The sequence below is a fragment of the Carcharodon carcharias genome, chromosome 11, assembly GCF_017639515.1.
Source record: "Carcharodon carcharias isolate sCarCar2 chromosome 11, sCarCar2.pri, whole genome shotgun sequence".
Classification (NCBI taxonomy): Eukaryota; Metazoa; Chordata; class Chondrichthyes; order Lamniformes; family Lamnidae; genus Carcharodon; species Carcharodon carcharias.
This window is the reverse complement of record NC_054477.1, coordinates 159,835,085-159,852,588: the sequence shown is the minus strand read 5'-3', so window position 1 is coordinate 159,852,588 and position 17,504 is coordinate 159,835,085. Positions and strand designations below refer to the sequence as shown.

Sequence of the window (17,504 nt, the reverse complement as noted above, 5' to 3'; positions counted from 1 at the left end):
AATCTCCTGAACCGTGTTTGGAATTGGCCTATTTTAGGGTGGATGGGTTAAAGAAATGATTTCTACAACGCTTGAATTTGTTTGGGGACCTGACATTTTCCTGGAATTTTCACTGATTTTCTGTTTTGAAATACGCAGAGTGACAAATTTAAAGCTCCACCTGCTTCATCTACCCAGGCCACGGAATGCCGTTTGCACAGAGTTACCCAGCCTATTCAACCAGAGTTGCTATTAATCACCACTGCCTCACTAAAGATTATTTTGCTGTTTGGTGTGACTGTTGCAGTTCGAGTGCAAGAGCTGGTTACATGGGAACGTAGTCATCCATTAAATACTGGTTTCCCTTACAGACCACGTCATTGATAAAATATAACCCCGCCCCCCCCAACATCCGAATAACAATCATAATGGTATAATATTGAAGAAACACATTCGCAGCCCAAAGAACTGAATTACGTTGAAATATTAACATAGGGAAGAATTCTCTGAGTGTCAGGTGGGCCGGTCTGGAGCGGAGGGGGGTTGGGGAGGGGGGGGGGGGGGGGTGGGGGGGGGAGCGGTGCAGAGCCAATCGCCACCCGTGATCGGCTCTGCGCCGCCATTTTACAGGGGTGGGCCTTCAGCGTGACGCACGGCCGGTAGTGCCCAGCGCTAGCTGTGCGGTGGGGGGAAGAGTGAAAGAGCGCACCAATCTCCCTGAGGCACGGAGCTGCTTCAGGGAGATTAAGTACATATTGAGAACTTTTAATAAAGAAAGATGAAAAATTATTTCCACGTGTCTCGTCGTGACAGTGACACATGAGCTGGGACATGTCTATGAATTGTGGGGGGGGGGGGGGGGGGGGGGGCGGTGGTGATTATTTATTTATTTATTTAATAAAACCTTCAGGAAACCTCATCCCGCCCGTGGATGAGGTTTCCTGAAAAACGTGAAGGCCGCTTGGTCTCTTCGCCTGCCCGACGGCCTTAAGGTTGGTTGATAAGTACTTTAATTGGCTTTTTGATGGCCTTATCAGGCCTTTGAGGGTTTGGCGGGCACGCAGCTGCCTCTGAATGAAAGGTCTAAATGACGCGCGGTGACATCGAGACGCACGCCCGACATCACCGTGCGTCGTTTTACGCATCGACGTGTTGGGCCCCGCCCCCACACACTATGGCGTCAAAATTCTGGCCATAGAAACTCATCGAGTGTAAAACTTGGAAAAGTGTGGCAGTTTATATAGGAACAGAAATAGACAAACAAATTCAGCAGGTAAGTGGTGGATGGGATATTAAAAGAAAGAATATTGAATAACAATTACATTAAAATTACAAATTAAAGCACCTTTCCAAATTACAGGCTCTGAAGGATGTATAGCTTTCATCATTTAAGTACTTCAATGAGGTCCCGAGCCAGGTGAAGAATAGGGCTGTATTGGTACCTTTCTGTCCCATGTCTTACCAGGTTTAATTTAAGTCAATGGTAATTATTAATAATTAATAATATCAATAATCAGCTGTCTTGCATCCTGCACTTAGTCTCAATGCAAAACCACATTTCCTGATCATTTTGAGGTAGGAAGATAATTAATTAACCACACCTGGAACATCCAGAAAGATCTCATCCATTTGACCCGAGATGATTAAAATTCACTGACGGGAGCCTTTTACATGTTGAGGCTTGTGTTGGCAATTGGGTCACGAATTTGGGGAAGTAAAGATTATTGGTCTAAATCCGAGCTTGAAAGATTTAATCCACAAATTAAGAGTGCTTTTCTGGGCAATCGGTCATATAGTTGAAAAGAAAAAATTTGCAGGGATATGGGGCAGGAGCGGGGGTGGTGGAGTTCAGTGTGATTCCTGATGGAACATGGACTTTCAACAGATCTTTGAACTCTTCACTCCCTCCCCCAAGCCTTAGTTTCTCCTTTTAAGTTACCATTCAACTGAAAAAAAATGAGGTGCTTTGTACACTTGCATGGTTTGGTGGTTCTTGTGAAGTTATGTTTGTTTTTTAATCATTGTATGAATTTTACAAGTAAATGAATCAGTTTCCAATTCAATAACTCCTTACTCCCCAGCGTAGAAAGATTCACTGGTGTTTGTGTGGAAAGATTCACTGGTGTCTAAGCTAAGTTTCATTCCCTTGTTTTTTTACAAACAAAAGGCAGTGGGCTTTTTCAATTGCTTTCTTCTTTGCTGATGTTTTTCCAATTTGGATATAATGATCATCACTTGTCTGCCTTTCTCAGAACCATGGCTGTATCGGGGGCTCTGTGATGCGATGTGACAAACTAGAACAGACTGAGATACGCAGCCTCCTCATGTGCTTCCTACACGTACTGAAGAGCATGTCCGATGGTAGGTCCATTACCTCCTTTATTGTAACAAGTTTGGAACAAAGCCGGAACTTGGTGATCAAATTAAACTCCAGTTTCGGAACACCAAAGCAAAACGCTGCAGATGCTGGACATCGGAAATCAAAGCAGAAACTGCTGGAAATACTCAGCGGGTCAGGCAGCATCTGTGGAGAGAGAAACAGGGTTAACATTTCAGGCCTGTGACCTTCCATCAAAATTGATGCTAACTCTTGTTTCTTCTTCCAATTCCCAAATGCAATGTTTCCATTGACAAGTTGGGAATTTATGTTTGTTTATTTAAGAACTGAGAGGTTATAACTATCATGAAGGATCAAACGGGCTGGAGCTCCTTTCTCTGGAAAAGAGAAGACTGAGAGGTGACCTGATAGAGGTCTTTACAATGATGAAAGATTTCAGTGGGGCAGACGTGGACAGTCTGTTTCCACTTGTGGGGTAAGCACAAAACTGGGGGCCATAAATATAAGATGGTCACTAATAAATCCAATAAGGAATTCAGCAAAAACCACTTCACCCAGACAGTGGTGAGAATGTGGAACTCACCACCATCGGGAGTGAGTGAGGTCAATAGCGTAGATACATTTAAGGGGAAGCTAGATAAACACTAGGGAGAAAGGAATAGAAGGATTTGTTGATAGGGTGAGATGAAGTAGATTGGGAGGAGGCTAATGTGCTAATACTCTGGGGACATGGGTTCAAACCCCATCATGGTAGCTGGTAGAATTTAAATTCAATTAATAAACCTGAAATATAAAGCTAGTCTCAGTGATGGTGACCATGAAACTATCGTCAATTGTTGTAAAAACTCATCTGGTTCACTAAGGTCCTTTAGGGAAGGAAATCTGCCATTCTTACCTGGTCTGGCCTACATGTGACTCCAGACCCACAGCAATGTGGTTGACTCTTAACTGCCCTCTGAAAGTTAAGTTCAAAGGCAATTAGAGGTGGGCCACAAATGCTGGCTTGGCCAGCAATACCCACATCCTAGCAAAGAATAAAGAAGAAAATGATAAACTTAATGCCTGATGATAATACAAGGTGTGACTCTGCCATCATACATAAGCTTTAGCACTGAACTGGCGATGGTCAACTCAATTCATGTTCAGCAGACTGTTTTAAGTGATAATATGACAACATTCAGCTTATAGTAGTTGTTCAGTGCCTTAATGTTCAGCATTAATGCCCCATGCAAGTTTCCAACATTAATCCTTTGCAAAGATAGTTAAGAAAGTTGGCTTCTGTTAATTTTTTTCTCTCATTAGGGTAATTAGAGCTCTGATCAACCAGTGCGTCAAACCTTTCTAACTAAATGCTTTTATTAGCATGAAGATACAAGTTTTAGAGACTGTGATTCATACACCTCTGAGTCAGAAGTGTAACTCGAAACTCCAAATAGCTAATTCCTTTGCTTTGGGAGACTGATATTCCTTTGAGACCTTGTGTGGTGTTCTTCTGGTTTTTGTCCTGACTCTCTCCTCAAACTTATAAAATTGTCATGTTCAATTCCGGGCACTGCACCTCAGGAAGGAGGTATTCATTTGGGAAGGGGGTGCAGTGCAGATTCACCAGAACGAGCCCAGGACTAAAAGGGTTAAATTCTGATGAGAGCTTGCACAGACTAGGCTTTGTACTCCCTTGAGTATTGAAGTCTAAGGAGTGATCTAATTGAAGCGTTTAAGATGATTAAAGGATTTAATAGGGCGGATAGACAGAAACTAATTCCTCTGGTGGGGTCGGGGAGTGGGTGGTCCAGAACAAGGAGGCGGAATCTTAAAATTCGAGCCAGACTGTCCAGGGATGATGTCAGGAAGCACCCCTTCACACAAAGGGTGCTGAGCTCAAAAAGCTTTTGTGGCTGGGGTTAGTTGAAAATTTCAGAATTGGGACTGATAGCTTTTTATTGGGTAAGGAGGGTATTTAGTATCATGGAACATAGGTAGTAGACTGAGTTAAAATACAGATCAGCCACAATCTAATCGAGTGGCGGAACAGAATTGACGGGCTGAATGGCCTCCTCCTGTCCTTTGGGTTGTCTGAATTGCTTTCCTCTGAGCAGAGGGTGTTTTGAGGTTTGGAAGAAAAACTGTTAGACGTTGAATTGACCCAGATCTTAAATGGTACTAGATTAATGGTGTCATTGTGAGAAGGCTGAAGATCAGTTAAATATCCAACTTCCTGGTCAAAGAAATGAGTGGTGTGAATTTTAACCAGGAGGCTGAAAGACTGTTGATCCTCATGTTTATGATGACGGCATTAAGAGTTGACACTCCTCCACCTCCTTCAGGTATCATGCCTTTAGACGGCGTTGGTGACCATAGACTACAATTGGATTGGTCCATTATTATGTTTGGCACATTACTGCAGTGGTTTGGCTGACTGGGAAACACTCCCACTCTTGCCCCCTGCCATCAGGGATATTGGGAGGATTTACAGGCTACTTATCAACCTCTTTGGCCACGTTATGAATGCACCTTCTGTGCCCATCAAGTCCTGAAGTGGGATTTGAACCCAAAGCTTCTGGCTGTGAGGTAAGAACTCTACCCAGTGCACCTTAAGACATCCTGGAGTCGACAGTAAACTGCACAAATCCAGATTCAATATTTCCATCACATCTCGCTCTCTCCTTGTGAGTGTGCTTTTATTGACCCCCAATGTTCAGTTTGTATCTCCAAAGCAAATCTGTCACAATAGCTCAGTAATATCTTTCATTCATTCTCTGGGCATGGGCATCACTGGCAGGGCCAACAGTTATTGCCCATCCCTAATTGCCCTTGAGAAGGTGGTGGTGAGCTGCCTGCTTGAACCACTGCAGTCCCTGTGGGGTAGGTGCACCCACAGTGCTGTTAGGAAGGGAGTTCCAGGATTTTGACCCAGCGACAGTGAAGGAACGGTGATATATTTCCAAGTCAGGATGGTGAGTAGCTTAGAGGGGAACTTGCAGGCGGTGGTGCTCCCATCTGTCTGCCGCCCTGGTCTTTCTAGGTAGCAGAGGTCGTGGGTTTGGAAGGTGTTGCCTAAGGAGCCTTGGCGAGTTGCTGCAGCGCATCTTATAGATGATACACACTGCTGCCGCTGTGTGTCGGTGTTGGAGGGAGTGAATGTTTAAGGTGGTGGATGGGGTGCTAATCAAGCAGGCTGCTTTGTCCTGGATGGTATCGAGTTTCTGAGATAATATTAACAGCGATTCATTAAAGCATACACATGCAAAGCTGGGTTGAAGAATGCTCAAATAAACCGACCTAATAAATCTTCAATGTACCTCATCTCTGTAGAAAATAAAAATTACCAGTGATCTAAGGGGAAATATATTTCCCCTTGTCAATTTGTGAATAAAAGACAAAGGAAGGCAAGTCACACAGGAGTTGGAAAGTGTTGTTGTAGTTTCCCTAAATCATCAGCTGTAGGTATGATCCCGAGTGACAGTTGAATCTTTCCAGCAGAGGACTGACCAGGTTTGGCCGTTCCTGACCATCCCGTAGGGTGACACGTCCTGCTGCTTGGGCATTGTTCAAGGGAAGGGGATAGACACTTTACAGTGGACACTCTCCTCCGCCTGCTGTCATTTCATTGGTTGGCAGTCGGCATTACATTGGGAATAATTTCAGTCACAAGTTAATGTTGCATGTCACAAAAGGGAAAACAGTAAACACTGGGGAAATTGGATGTCAAATGCGTGTGATTATTCACAAGAAGAGAACCGTTTTTTTTTCTGATTTGACAGAATAACATGAAATTCCTCGTTTGTTTTGTAGATGCGTTGATTACTTACTGGAACAAGGCTTCTACCCCTGAATTGATGGACTTCTTTACCATCTTAGAGTGAGTATATCTTAGCAATCATACCTTACTGGTATATCTTAGAGTATCCCTAGAGTGCTACAGCCTCAAAGGAAGCCATTCGGCCCATTGTGCCCCTGCTGGCTTTTCGAAAGAACTGTCCAATTATTCCCTGCACGTTTTTTTCTTTTCAAGTATTCAGTGACAGGGATGGATCCGAGAAGCTGTGGCTTTTGTCCTCAGACAGAGAAGGCTGGGAGGTGATTTGATTGAGGTATCCAAAATCAGGAAGGGTCTGTACAGAGTCAAAAGTGGGAAGCTGGGGGGGTCGGTGGTCAAAAACCAGAGGACACTGAGTTAAAGCAAATGGCAAAGGAACCAGAGGTAGCACAAGGAAAACCTTTTTACACAGGGTGGAATATAATGTACGGCCTGAGAGTGGGCTGGCGGTAGATTTATTCACGACTTTGAAAAGGGAATTGGGTAATTACCTGAAAAGGCACTATTTGCAGGGCTACAGTGAAAAGGTAGGTGGAGTGGAACTACCTGAACTGCTCCTGCAGAGAGCCAGCAGGTGCTTGATGGGCTGCAAGGGCTCCTTCTGTGATGCAGCGGCAATTAGGGATGGGCAATAAATGCTGGCCTAGTCAGCGACATGCACATCCCATCAATGAATTTTTAAAAAGTCATTCAACGAGTTACCAGATTTCTTTTTCAAAGTTACTGTTGAATCTGCTTCCACCGCCCTTTCAGGCAGCGCGTTCCAGATCACAACCACTCGCTGCGTTTAAAAACAAAATCTCCCATCGTCACCTCAGGTAAAAACAAAAAAACTGCGGATGCTGGAAATCCAAAACAAAAACAGAATTACCTGGAAAAACTCAGCAGGTCTGGCAGCATCGGCGGAGAAGAAAAGAGTTGACGTTTCGAGTCCTCATGACCCTTCGGCCAATTGCCAGAAACCTGTGTCCTCTGATTAACTGGTCCTCCTTTCTCATCTGTCCCTGATTGTTTTAATAAAATGAAATTGTTTAATTGTTACACGTGGTGATTTATGTTGGCGGCAATTGCTGTCTGCTTTAGTTTAATTATGGAAACATAAGCCTGTTAGGCTGAATGGCCAGTTTCTCTGTGCTGTAAAAACTCTGTAATACCGTGCTGAATGTTAATGTTGAAATTGCGATGTATCGAAATACATGCTTTAAGTTGGTGATTAAGCACAGCTGCCCCCATTTGGTGAAGGATTCGGGAATCATTGCAAGAGTGTATAAATCTGGGTGCCTGGGAGGAACTGGGTGAGTCTGTGACTTTACTGTTTTGGGAATAAAACTGTTTTAAGGTACAGGCTAGCTTCAGGCTCATTTTTCCTCAACGTAGAATTCTTGGAATTAACGGTGAATATTAAATTTCCCTTCTCCACAGAGTCTGTCTTCATCAGTTCAGATACATGGGGAAACGATACATAGCAAGGTACTGTTGCTGATTCTACTCGTTGTTCTGAAATGGGAACCAGCATCACTTTAAGCTCTTAAATTTGGATCAGGAGAAAGAACTTGCATTTCTGTGTCGCCTTTCACAACCTCAGGATGTCCCAAAGCGCTTTACTGTCAATTAAGTACTTTTGAAAGCATCCTGGCTCTTGTGTAGTGAGGGAAACACGGTAGCTGACTCGCCCCTACAAACAGCAATGTGCTAATGACCTGATAATTCAAACATAATTCAAGTTTTCGTGGCCTTTACTGGGTGGTTTAAGAACCATTTTTCCCAAAACCAACCCCACCCACAAAATGTTGCTGCATCCCAGATCGAAAGAACGAGGATGGGGAGAGTCCACCGGTTGTGCCAGTTCAAGAAGGCTATTTGATTTGTACTCATTTCCTTAGGCAGAGGGGCATACAGCAATTGGCACATTTTAACAGTTAAAAGTTCACAAACTATAAAGTACTTAATTTACTCAGGAACTGATTCGTGTCCACCAGTGAAATGAATAAATTGTTAGCATTATTTTTTTAAAGTGATTTTAAATCAGTCATCAGACATGAAAAATACTAATTTTTGTGATGGACTCTTTTTGAGGCAGATTCAGAAAATGCACCTGGTTACCACTTTTAAATACACTAAGGAGTAATTTTTCACGCAAGTAAAATAACCGGCTATGTTCTCTTATGCTGGTTCGCGAAAAATTCTACAATTGTCAGTATACAAATACGTTTTGAAGTGTAACCTAACCAGTACAACTCCAAGAGCGTCTTATGCTTAAGTTTCCCATTTGTGCTAAACTCTCGCCTCAGTAAACCCGAAAGCGCGTGGGAAAAGTTTAACCTCCGGTTCAGTCGTTTTCTACCTATCCCAAAATGCACAGTTACTAATTCAGGTGTGATGCGGAATTGTCTATACCGGGCACTTTTTATTTTGCTTTGAAGACTGACTGCACTTTTTCCAACTGCTGGCGAAATTTAAAAATTGTGATGCTTTTGTTTCTGATGGACTAATGGAAAATTGTGTTTTATTAATTTAATTGCGACTATTTTATATGACCTTTTTATTTCATTGGTTATAGTTCCTTCATAAACTAATCTGTTCTGGTTTTCATAGCAATAAGTTCTGGTGGTGGTATGAGGCAGTTAACTCACCATTTATTCCTAACACAAGTTACCCTTTATTTTTCTATTTCGCAACCCTGTACGCTGACAATCGCTAAACCCAAAAAAAAAGTAAATGTGTATGGCTCCTTCCCTCTTGCTGGGTAAGATGTGGGTATTTGCTGCTCATTTTGTGTGTCTCCGTTGTGTTTTGTTTCCAGTCTCCATTTGCTTTGTGGCTGTTTGAGAATTTCTGTGCACAGGTGCAGAAACTCAACAAAAGACAAGTGCCTTTTTCTTCTGTTTCTGCTGTTGCTGTTGACTTACTAACGCTCACTAGAAAAACATGCTTCCTTGCTTGTGCTCGCTTGCAGTGACTATCATAGCTCTACATTTCCTGCACATTTCATTTTCGTCAGCGTTTCGCGAAGATGAATTTGTGACGATAGTTCCTTTTGGTCCTATTGGGTTTTAATTATTAGAAATGCTGCTTCCAAAAGCTTCTCGATTTTCGGGAAAAAAAAACCGACGAGTGCAAAAGTTGCCTTTTTAAATGGTTGCATTTTTATATTTAAAAAAAAAGGGCTGCGTTTGCTGCCAACGCAGGGCATGCACAGTTGTACTCTGTGACGTCATTGCCAGCGACAGAGTGGGCTGCGCAGAGATGCTCAGGGAACGATTACTAAGGCCCGCTTTCCCATAAATTTTGAAATATATTTTAGCAAATACAGACGCTGTAAAAACAAAAGCACCAGGCAGGACCCCGTCTCCCAGCTCCTTAGGTCAATGTGTCCAGCTTCACGAATTTGAAAACGAATCCATTTATTGCAGTCACGACTGGAGAAGCAGCTATTTGGCCTAATTAGCCTGAGCTGTATTTCGCCAGGACTGTTTTGAGTTGATGGACAACTCCATCTCCACACACAAGTTTTTTTTTAAAGGCGGGTTTTGCTGGGACTGTGACGTCATTGTTTTTCTGCCCATGTGCAGACGGGTATCAGCGGCCATCTTGCGTTGCCAGGAGACACAGTCGGCGGGGGAGGGGGGTTGCGGGGTGGGGGGGGCGGGGTGCGGGCAAATCATGTTTTTGGACCTGAAGTAGTAAAATTGGAAATGTCGTTAAACTAATCAGTTTAGTCTGTAGAAGACACGCAATAAAGTAACGACTGCTTTACTAACACTTGGCTTCTGCAGCATTGTGCTGACATTAACCTTTGCTCTGTCCCATTTGCCCATCTTGCAGGAACCAAGAGGGGTTAGGACCCATCAGTATTGCACATGAAAAGAAAGCTCAAACGTTGCCTGTTTCTCGCAGTAGAACAGGAATGATGCATGCCAGATTGCAACAACTCAGCAGCTTGGATAACTCTTGCACTTTTAACCACAGTAAGTCTCGTAGCCTCAAGGGTGCCTTTATCAGTGAACATAGGATCACGGATAAAAACACAAACCCTCCTTTCGATAGACTATGCAGACCACCCCCAGAGCACAGCCATGGAGTTCCACATTCCTCATCAGTTGAAACTATGTACATTGAAGTAAATTGGAAAAAGATTGGTTCAATGTTTTAAGTGGAACCTGATTATTTACAACCTTATTATGATTCATATCATAACCTTTGGCAGCTTATAAAATGACATTTATATTACCTGATCAATACGTTACTGAAGTTTTATTTTGTTCTAGGAATCAGATATTGTAATTAAAGCTATTTATTAACATTGTCTAGGAGGAGCTGCAACTCCGTTGCTGGACCCTCAATATATTTTTACAAAGCAGAAGAGAAACGCTAAAACCTCAAGTTGTTCACAGTATCTTACAGCACAGAAGGAAGCCGTTCGGCCCATCGTGCCTGTACTGGCACTTTGAAAGAGCTGTCTAATTAGTCCCGCTCCCCCCTGCTCGTTCCCCGACAACCCTGCAAATTATCTCCCCTCAAGTATTCATCCAATTCCCTTTTGAAAATCACGAGTGAATCTTCTCCCGCTGCAGTTTGGGGGCGACGCATTCCACATCATCCCAACTCACTGCATTTTAGGGAAACAATTCTCCTCATCCCCCACCTGGCTCTTCTCTTAATTCCCTAAAAAAAAAAAATTCCATCCTCTGGTTACTGACCCCCCTCCTGCTGATGGAAACAGTTCCTCCCAGTCCAGTCTACCAAAACCCTTCTTGGGTAAAGCTTGGTGGGACTCGGCTAGCTTGTAAGTTAAAAGTTGCAGCTCCACGCCCCCCCCCAGAACTAGTTCCGCTAAACAGGCATCCATACCTTGGACCAACGTGCTTGACTTCAAAACACAGCTAATTGTTCATTGTCCCGACTGTAGTGTGGGATTTCCCATGGAGAAACCCAACAGGCAGTGACATCACGTGACTGTATCAAGTACTATTCTGCCTCGCTGGAACAGCGTACCCAAAGCACAAAGTTTCAATTCAGATCTGCGTATCGGGAAGTCTTTTTATGTAACAGAAATGCAAATGGGCCGGGGATGCGACAGTCTCTGATGTTCGATGGACTTGCCTTCGTGCATTGAGGTTTTAAAACCTTTTTGCACGGAACGTTTCCCTTAAGTGCCAGATAATAATGTTACACATCCTTAAATCTGATTGGTTAAGGGGATAGAGTTTCAGTCCTGTCGTTTATGGAGGTCCCAGATTCCCTGCTGCCCTCACTGCACTGTTCTCAGCTCACACTCCCGGTGAGTTCCAGCGTTGTCGTGAGGTACTAACTGAACAGTTATTTGACATTGGAGGTTAGAAGAATGAGAGGTGATCTTATGGAAACATACGAGATTTTAAGAGAACTTGACAGGGTGGTTGTTGAGAGGATGTTTCCCCTCGTGAATGAATCTAGAACTGGGAGGGAGAGGGGCACAGTTTCAGATTAAAGGGTTTTCCATTAAAGAGGGGGATGAGGGGGTGTTTCTTCTCTTAGAGGATAGTTAGTGTTTGGAATTCTCTACCACGGAGAGGTGTAGGGGCTGGGCCATTGGACGTATTCAAGGCTGAGTTAGGGGGTCAAGGGTTATGGTTATGAGTGCAGACAGGAAAGTGGAGTTGAGGCCACAATTGGATCAACCGTGATCTTATTGAATGTCGGAGCAGGCTCGAGGGACCTTCTCTTTTAAGTTTAAAATAAAGAAATGGCTTTGCTGTGGGATGGGGGGGTTTGGGGGCAAGGCGGGGGGCATCTCTACGGGGCGGCCTTGGCTGCTGCGGCACTCCGACAGGCAGAGTCGGCCTGTACACCTGCCGGGAGCACTGGCTCCTTGGGCCTGCGCCCAGGACTCTGCCTTCAGGCCGTTAAAGTCTTCCCCTGCTGGCTGCAGGAGCTGGAGCCAGCTAGAAAGTCCCAGTCGGCCTCTTTCAATTGGCTTCAAGTGGCTGGTAACGAGATTAAATTGGCCTTGTGCCGCATGGGGGGGTGGATGGGCCTGCTTCCCCCTCCTTCCCACTGCCCCCTCCTTCCCCACCAGAGGAAACGGCCCCCGGGGGTTGGATGGATTCAGGGAACCAGCACGCAAGTTGAGGGGGGTGCATTTTTATAGCATTCCTGCCTCCAATCCGGCCCCCGGCACCCGCTAAAAGCCCAGCCCCTTTGTCCCTGCTGATGAGGAAGAGATTCTCGACAGGGAAAGCCATTTGAGTCAAGAGTGATTCCTACTTGGTGTAACTACCCACAGGAAAATTTACGTGACCGGTCATTAACTGTTCCGTCATTTACTCGTCTCACCGCCACACCCCCCCCCCCCCCCCCACCCAAGCCATGTCCACTAACATCTGAAGCCCCTAAGTGGGCAAATAATGCTGACTTAAGGACCTCGTTGCCCGCCGCTAGTATTCACCCCGTGCTGGGGTGTGGGACTCGCTCTGAGGGGAACCCGAAAAGCAGACCACATCGGGAGTTGCCTATAGGCTCCCGGGGCGGCTGGTTTAAAGATACCCAGTCGAGGGTCCCCAGGATCGGGAAGGATGGGAGGGGTCCAATGAGACCCATCCCACTGCCTTTGCTGCTGAACTCCACCGCCCCCCCCCAACCCCCCCAACCCCCACCCCCACACACCGGCCTGTGACCTACCCAGTTGCCATCACTCACCTGTGCTTGGACCCATCAGTGAATTTGGCCCTCGGGTGGGTGTCATATCTCCCCAGTGGTGCTGCCGTTCAGTAAAGCAGCTGGCCTCTGATTGGCTGGCAGCTCGGTGGGTGGGATTTCTTCCCTTGAAGTCCTTGATCCTGGAGAAGGCCCACTACTTCCCAGTTAAGTGCCAATCTAGGTGGCTAGGACACCAGGAAGAACTCACCCTGCTCTTTGATGTGCTATAGGATCTTAATGACAATGAAATATGGCATCTGTGTCAAAGCAGCACTCCCTCAGAACTGACCCCCTGACAGTGCAGCACTCCCTCATTACTGATCCCCAACACTGCAGAGTTCCTTCAGTACTGCCCCTTCAACATTGCAGTGCTCCCTCAGTACTGCCCCTTCAACAGTGCAGCTCTGCCTCAGCACTGCCCCTTCAACAATGCAGCATTCCCTCAGTACTGCCCCTTGAACCGTGCAGCACTCCCTCATTACTGACCCCTAACACTGCAGCGCTCCTTCAGTACTGCCCCTTCAACAGTGCAGCTCTGCCTCAGTACTGCCCCTTCAACAATGCAGTGCTCCCTCAGTACTGCCCCTTGAACAGTGCAGTGCTCCCTCAGTGCTGCCCCTTGAACAGTGCAGATCTGCCTCAGTACTGCCCCTTCAACAATGCAGTGCTCCCTCAGTACTGCCCTTTCAACAGTGCAGCTCTCCCTCAGTACTGCCCCTTCAACAATGCAGTGCTCCCTCAGTACTGCCCCTTCAACAGTGCAGTGCTCCCTCAGTACTGCCCCTTGAACCATGCAGTACTCCCTCAGCGATGCCCCTTGAACAGTGCAGTGCTCCCTCAGTACTGCCCCTTCAACAGTGCAGCACTCCCTCAGCGCTGCCCCTTGAACAGTGCAGTGCTCCCTCAGTACTGCCCCTTGAACAGTGCAGTGCTCCCTCAGTACTGCCCCTTGAACAGTGCAGCTCTCCCTCAGTACTGCCCCTTGAACAGTGCAGTGCTCCCTCAGTACTGCCCCTTGAACAGTGCAGTGCTCCCTCAGTACTGCCCCTTGAACAGTGCAGCTCTCCCTCAGTACTGCCCCTTGAACCATGCAGTACTCCCTCAGTACTGCCCCTTGAACAGTGCAGTACTCCCTCAGTACTGCCCCTTGAACAGTGCAATGCTCCCTCAGTACTGCCCCTTGAACAGTGCAGCTCTCCCTCAGTACTGCCCCTTGAACAGTGCAATGCTCCCTCAGTACTGCCCCTTGAACAGTGCAGTGCTCCCTCAGTACTGCCCCTTGAACAGTGCAGTGCTCCCTCAGTACTGCCCCTTGAACAGTGCAGCTCTCCCTCAGTACTGCCCCTTGAACAGTGCAGTGCCCCCTCAGTACTGCCCCTTGAACAGTGCAGCTCTCCCTCAGTACTGCCCCTTGAACAGTGCAGTGCTCCCTCAGTACTGCCCCTTGAACAGTGCAGTGCTCCCTCAGTACTGCCCCTTGAACAGTGCAGCTCTCCCTCAGTACTGCCCCTTGAACAGTGCAGTGCTCCCTCAGTACTGCCCCTTGAACAGTGCAGTGCTCCCTCAGTACTACCCCTTGAACAGTGCAGTGCTCCCTCAGTACTGTCCCTTGAACAGTGCAGTGCTCCCTCAGTACTGCACCGGAGTGTCAGCCTAGATTTTCATGCTCGAGTCCTGGAGTGGGACTTGAACCCACAACCTTCTGACTTGGAGACAACAGCAGTAACCACTGAGCCATAACTGTGGAAGGGAGATGTATATTAAATGAATACTTGGCGACCAATTTTACAGAAGATGATGAAAGAGAAAAGGAGTGAATTGTTAGAACGCTTTGTCATATTCTACAGGGAATAGTCATGGCAGGGGCAGTTGTATGATAAGGGCAGAGGGAGTCTGTGATGTAGGTGGTGAGAGATGCAGATAACAGGGCTATGTTGGAAAGATGGGTCTGTGCGATTAGTTCCTGCTCTCACTCGCAAACCTTTATCATGACCGGAATGTCCTTGTTCTGTGATGTATATGAACAAAGGATCTATTGCCAAGGGTTAATGCACCTGCATAAAAATGCTTTCATTCCATCCTTATGGCTATAATTTTGAGTTGAAGCTTTGGTTTGGGTACATGTCACTCTGGCAGATCTCCATCTGATATCACTGCATCACCAATTACTGTACATTAAAATTATACACCACAGGGATTGCAGCGATTCAAGAAGGCAGCTCGCCACCACCTTCTCAAAGGCAACTAGCGATGGGCAACAAATGTTGGCCTAGTCAGTGACGCCCACATCCCGCCAATGAATTTTTTTAAAATTATAATTTGGGTTCCCTGGGCACTTGTTAATAGTTTTCCCTAATTATACATAATGTGGTTGGGTATTAGTATATAATTAGTTTAAAAACCAGTAATGGACCGTTAAAATGGTTTCAGTTCTGTGAAAGGTTGTTACATTGAATTAAAATGTCACTCTGCTAATCAAGTTCCACTCATTTAAAATGACGAGGGCTCACCACATTGAATTCAGTGGCCTTTCATTCAGCATACGCAGACTAGGGGAAACAAATTGTGCTGCTACTGTGTTCCGATCAGACTCATTTTTTTAAGAAGTCAAAAGGAATGTGAGTCCATACAAAGACTGTGTGCTGGTGACAAGAAATTAGTAATGAAATGACCTTATCTCTGTTTCCAGTGTAAGAAAGCTGTCCAGTGTACTTGGAATTTCTGTAGACAATGGTAAGACACAGCAAGGTTATGCCTTTGGTTTGTCGTTGATACGATTCTGGTCCCTGTTCGACAGAGGTTCCCAAACATTTATTTAGCTGTCACTCCTTTTGGAGATTCGTGTCCCACACGCGCATGTTTTGTGTAATTAATGATGGGGGTTTATCGCTCGTGGCTCAATGTTTCAGCACGTTGGGTCTCCCTGAGCTGATTAAATTCTGCTCCCTTTACCCGCGATCTAGTCATACCGTTTGAACCCGTTTGTTGGACCTGCTCCCGCTTTGCTGAGATTGCAGTGGCCACGCCAAACCCACTCAGTCAAACCTGGACCCCAGGATTTCTGCCCAACCTCTGGCGTGTTAATACCAGTGAAGCGGGAAACCGACCCCAGGGCTTTCCTGTGGGACAGCGTAAGTGACGACTGAAAGCCTGCTCTCCCCCTCTCCAGTGAAAAGAGAAAATGCTGGGGTGGGTGGTGGGGGGAAAAAATGACTCATCAGGTCTGGCAGCATCGGTGGAGTTAACGTTTCGGGTCGATGACTGTACAGTAGAATTGGGAGCACTTGGGGACACTAACAGACTTTAACCAAGACAGGGAGAGGGCCAGGGAAGAACAAAAGGGGAAGGTCTGTGATAGGTGGAGAGCAGGAGAGATTAAATTGGGAAGCAGGATGATTGTGCGAGACAAAAGGAGAGGGGGATGGGTGAGGAAAGAAAGGGCGGATCAGGTGGAGGTGCAGAAGGAAAAGCAGAATCGTCACCAACTACAGCCCAAAAACGCAAAAGGAGAAAAGAAGATGCAAGTGGTTATAATGTGAAACAGTTGGAACTCGTTGAACCAAAAGAGGCGACTTCATTGAAACCTTCAAGGCCCCTCAGGGTCTTGACAGGGTGGATTTGGAAAGCATGTTTCCTCTTCTGGGAGAATCACTGTTTTAAAAAATAAGGGGGTTGCACATTTCGACAAGGTTGAGGAGAAATTTATTCTCTGAGGGTGGTGAGTCTTTGGAACTCTCTTCCTCAAAAGGCAGTGGAAGCAGAGTCTTTGAATATTTTTAAGGCAGAGCTAGTTAGACTCTTGGTTAACAAGAGAGTGAAAGGCTATCGGGGGTAGCAGGAGGTTACCATCCGATCAGCCTTGATCTTATTGAATGGTGGGGCAGACTGGAGGGGCCGAGTGGCCTACTCCTGCTCCTAATTCATATGCTCGTATGCCGAGGAGGCTGTAAAGGGCCTGATCAAGAGATGAGATGCTGCTGCTTGCGAGTATGTTGAACTTCCTTGGACGCTGCAGGAAGACATGACAGAGAGGTCAGGGTGGGGCTGGGGTGGAGAATTAAGATGACAAGCAACTGCAAGCTCAGGATCTCTCCTCTCCTGCCTGGGGCGAGGGCCACAAGCCCAAGGGCGGACAGATCTCTGCAGTCGGAGCTAGAACAGGTCTGTGGGTGGTTTGTCTAGGTTTAGTTCTTTCAAAAACTAATGAAAGAAAAGGTCTGCGTTTAAATGCAACTTTTCATGTCCTCAGGGCATCCAAAAAGTGTTTTAAAATCAATGATGGGTGTTTGAAGTCTAGTCACTGCCCAAAAACCAAGCCAGCAGCATCAGGAAAATCTGATGAAGACAAAATAAACTATGGTGAAGGGTCCAGCGCACTGAACCATCCAGTAATTTTAGAGACCTCAACGTTTCAACAGGAGGACCATTTATCCATTCTCTGTAAACACCCCTGGGATCTGAGGTCTCACTTGGAACCCAGGGCTCATGAGCAACTGGACAGAGATACGGAGCAGAGTGCAAACAAATTCCTCATTGGCTCCTTAAATGTGTTCCTTTCGATTAAACATTGACAATGTCTCTGAGCCAGAGCTGCTTGCAAGCAGTTGGGATGTCTATCGGAGAGTTGGGAATCGGTCCAAGAGAGTTGAGGAGAGGGTCATAACATCATTAATGAGGAAAAAAAAAATACAG

The 17,504-nt window shown here is 45.9% G+C and overlaps 1 protein-coding gene across 6 annotated transcripts in view; it reads left to right on the top strand.

Moving 5' to 3' along the window:
• Nucleotides 1–17,504, top strand: part of dock9b (dedicator of cytokinesis 9b) — a 298,109-nt gene that overhangs the window by 223,943 nt on the left and 56,662 nt on the right. For 2 of the 6 annotated variants that reach the window (XM_041198638.1, XM_041198636.1), the window contains exons 35-38: nt 2,232–2,340; nt 6,110–6,176; nt 7,557–7,604; nt 15,502–15,545. In XM_041198638.1, coding sequence (XP_041054572.1) covers nt 2,232–2,340; nt 6,110–6,176; nt 7,557–7,604; nt 15,502–15,545 — 268 coding nt within the window. Of the gene's footprint in view, nt 1–2,231; nt 2,341–6,109; nt 6,177–7,556; nt 7,605–9,959; nt 10,103–15,501; nt 15,546–17,504 lie in introns of all 6 variants that reach the window. The other 4 variants (XM_041198635.1, XM_041198634.1, XM_041198637.1 and 1 more) reach the window with 3 other exon arrangements.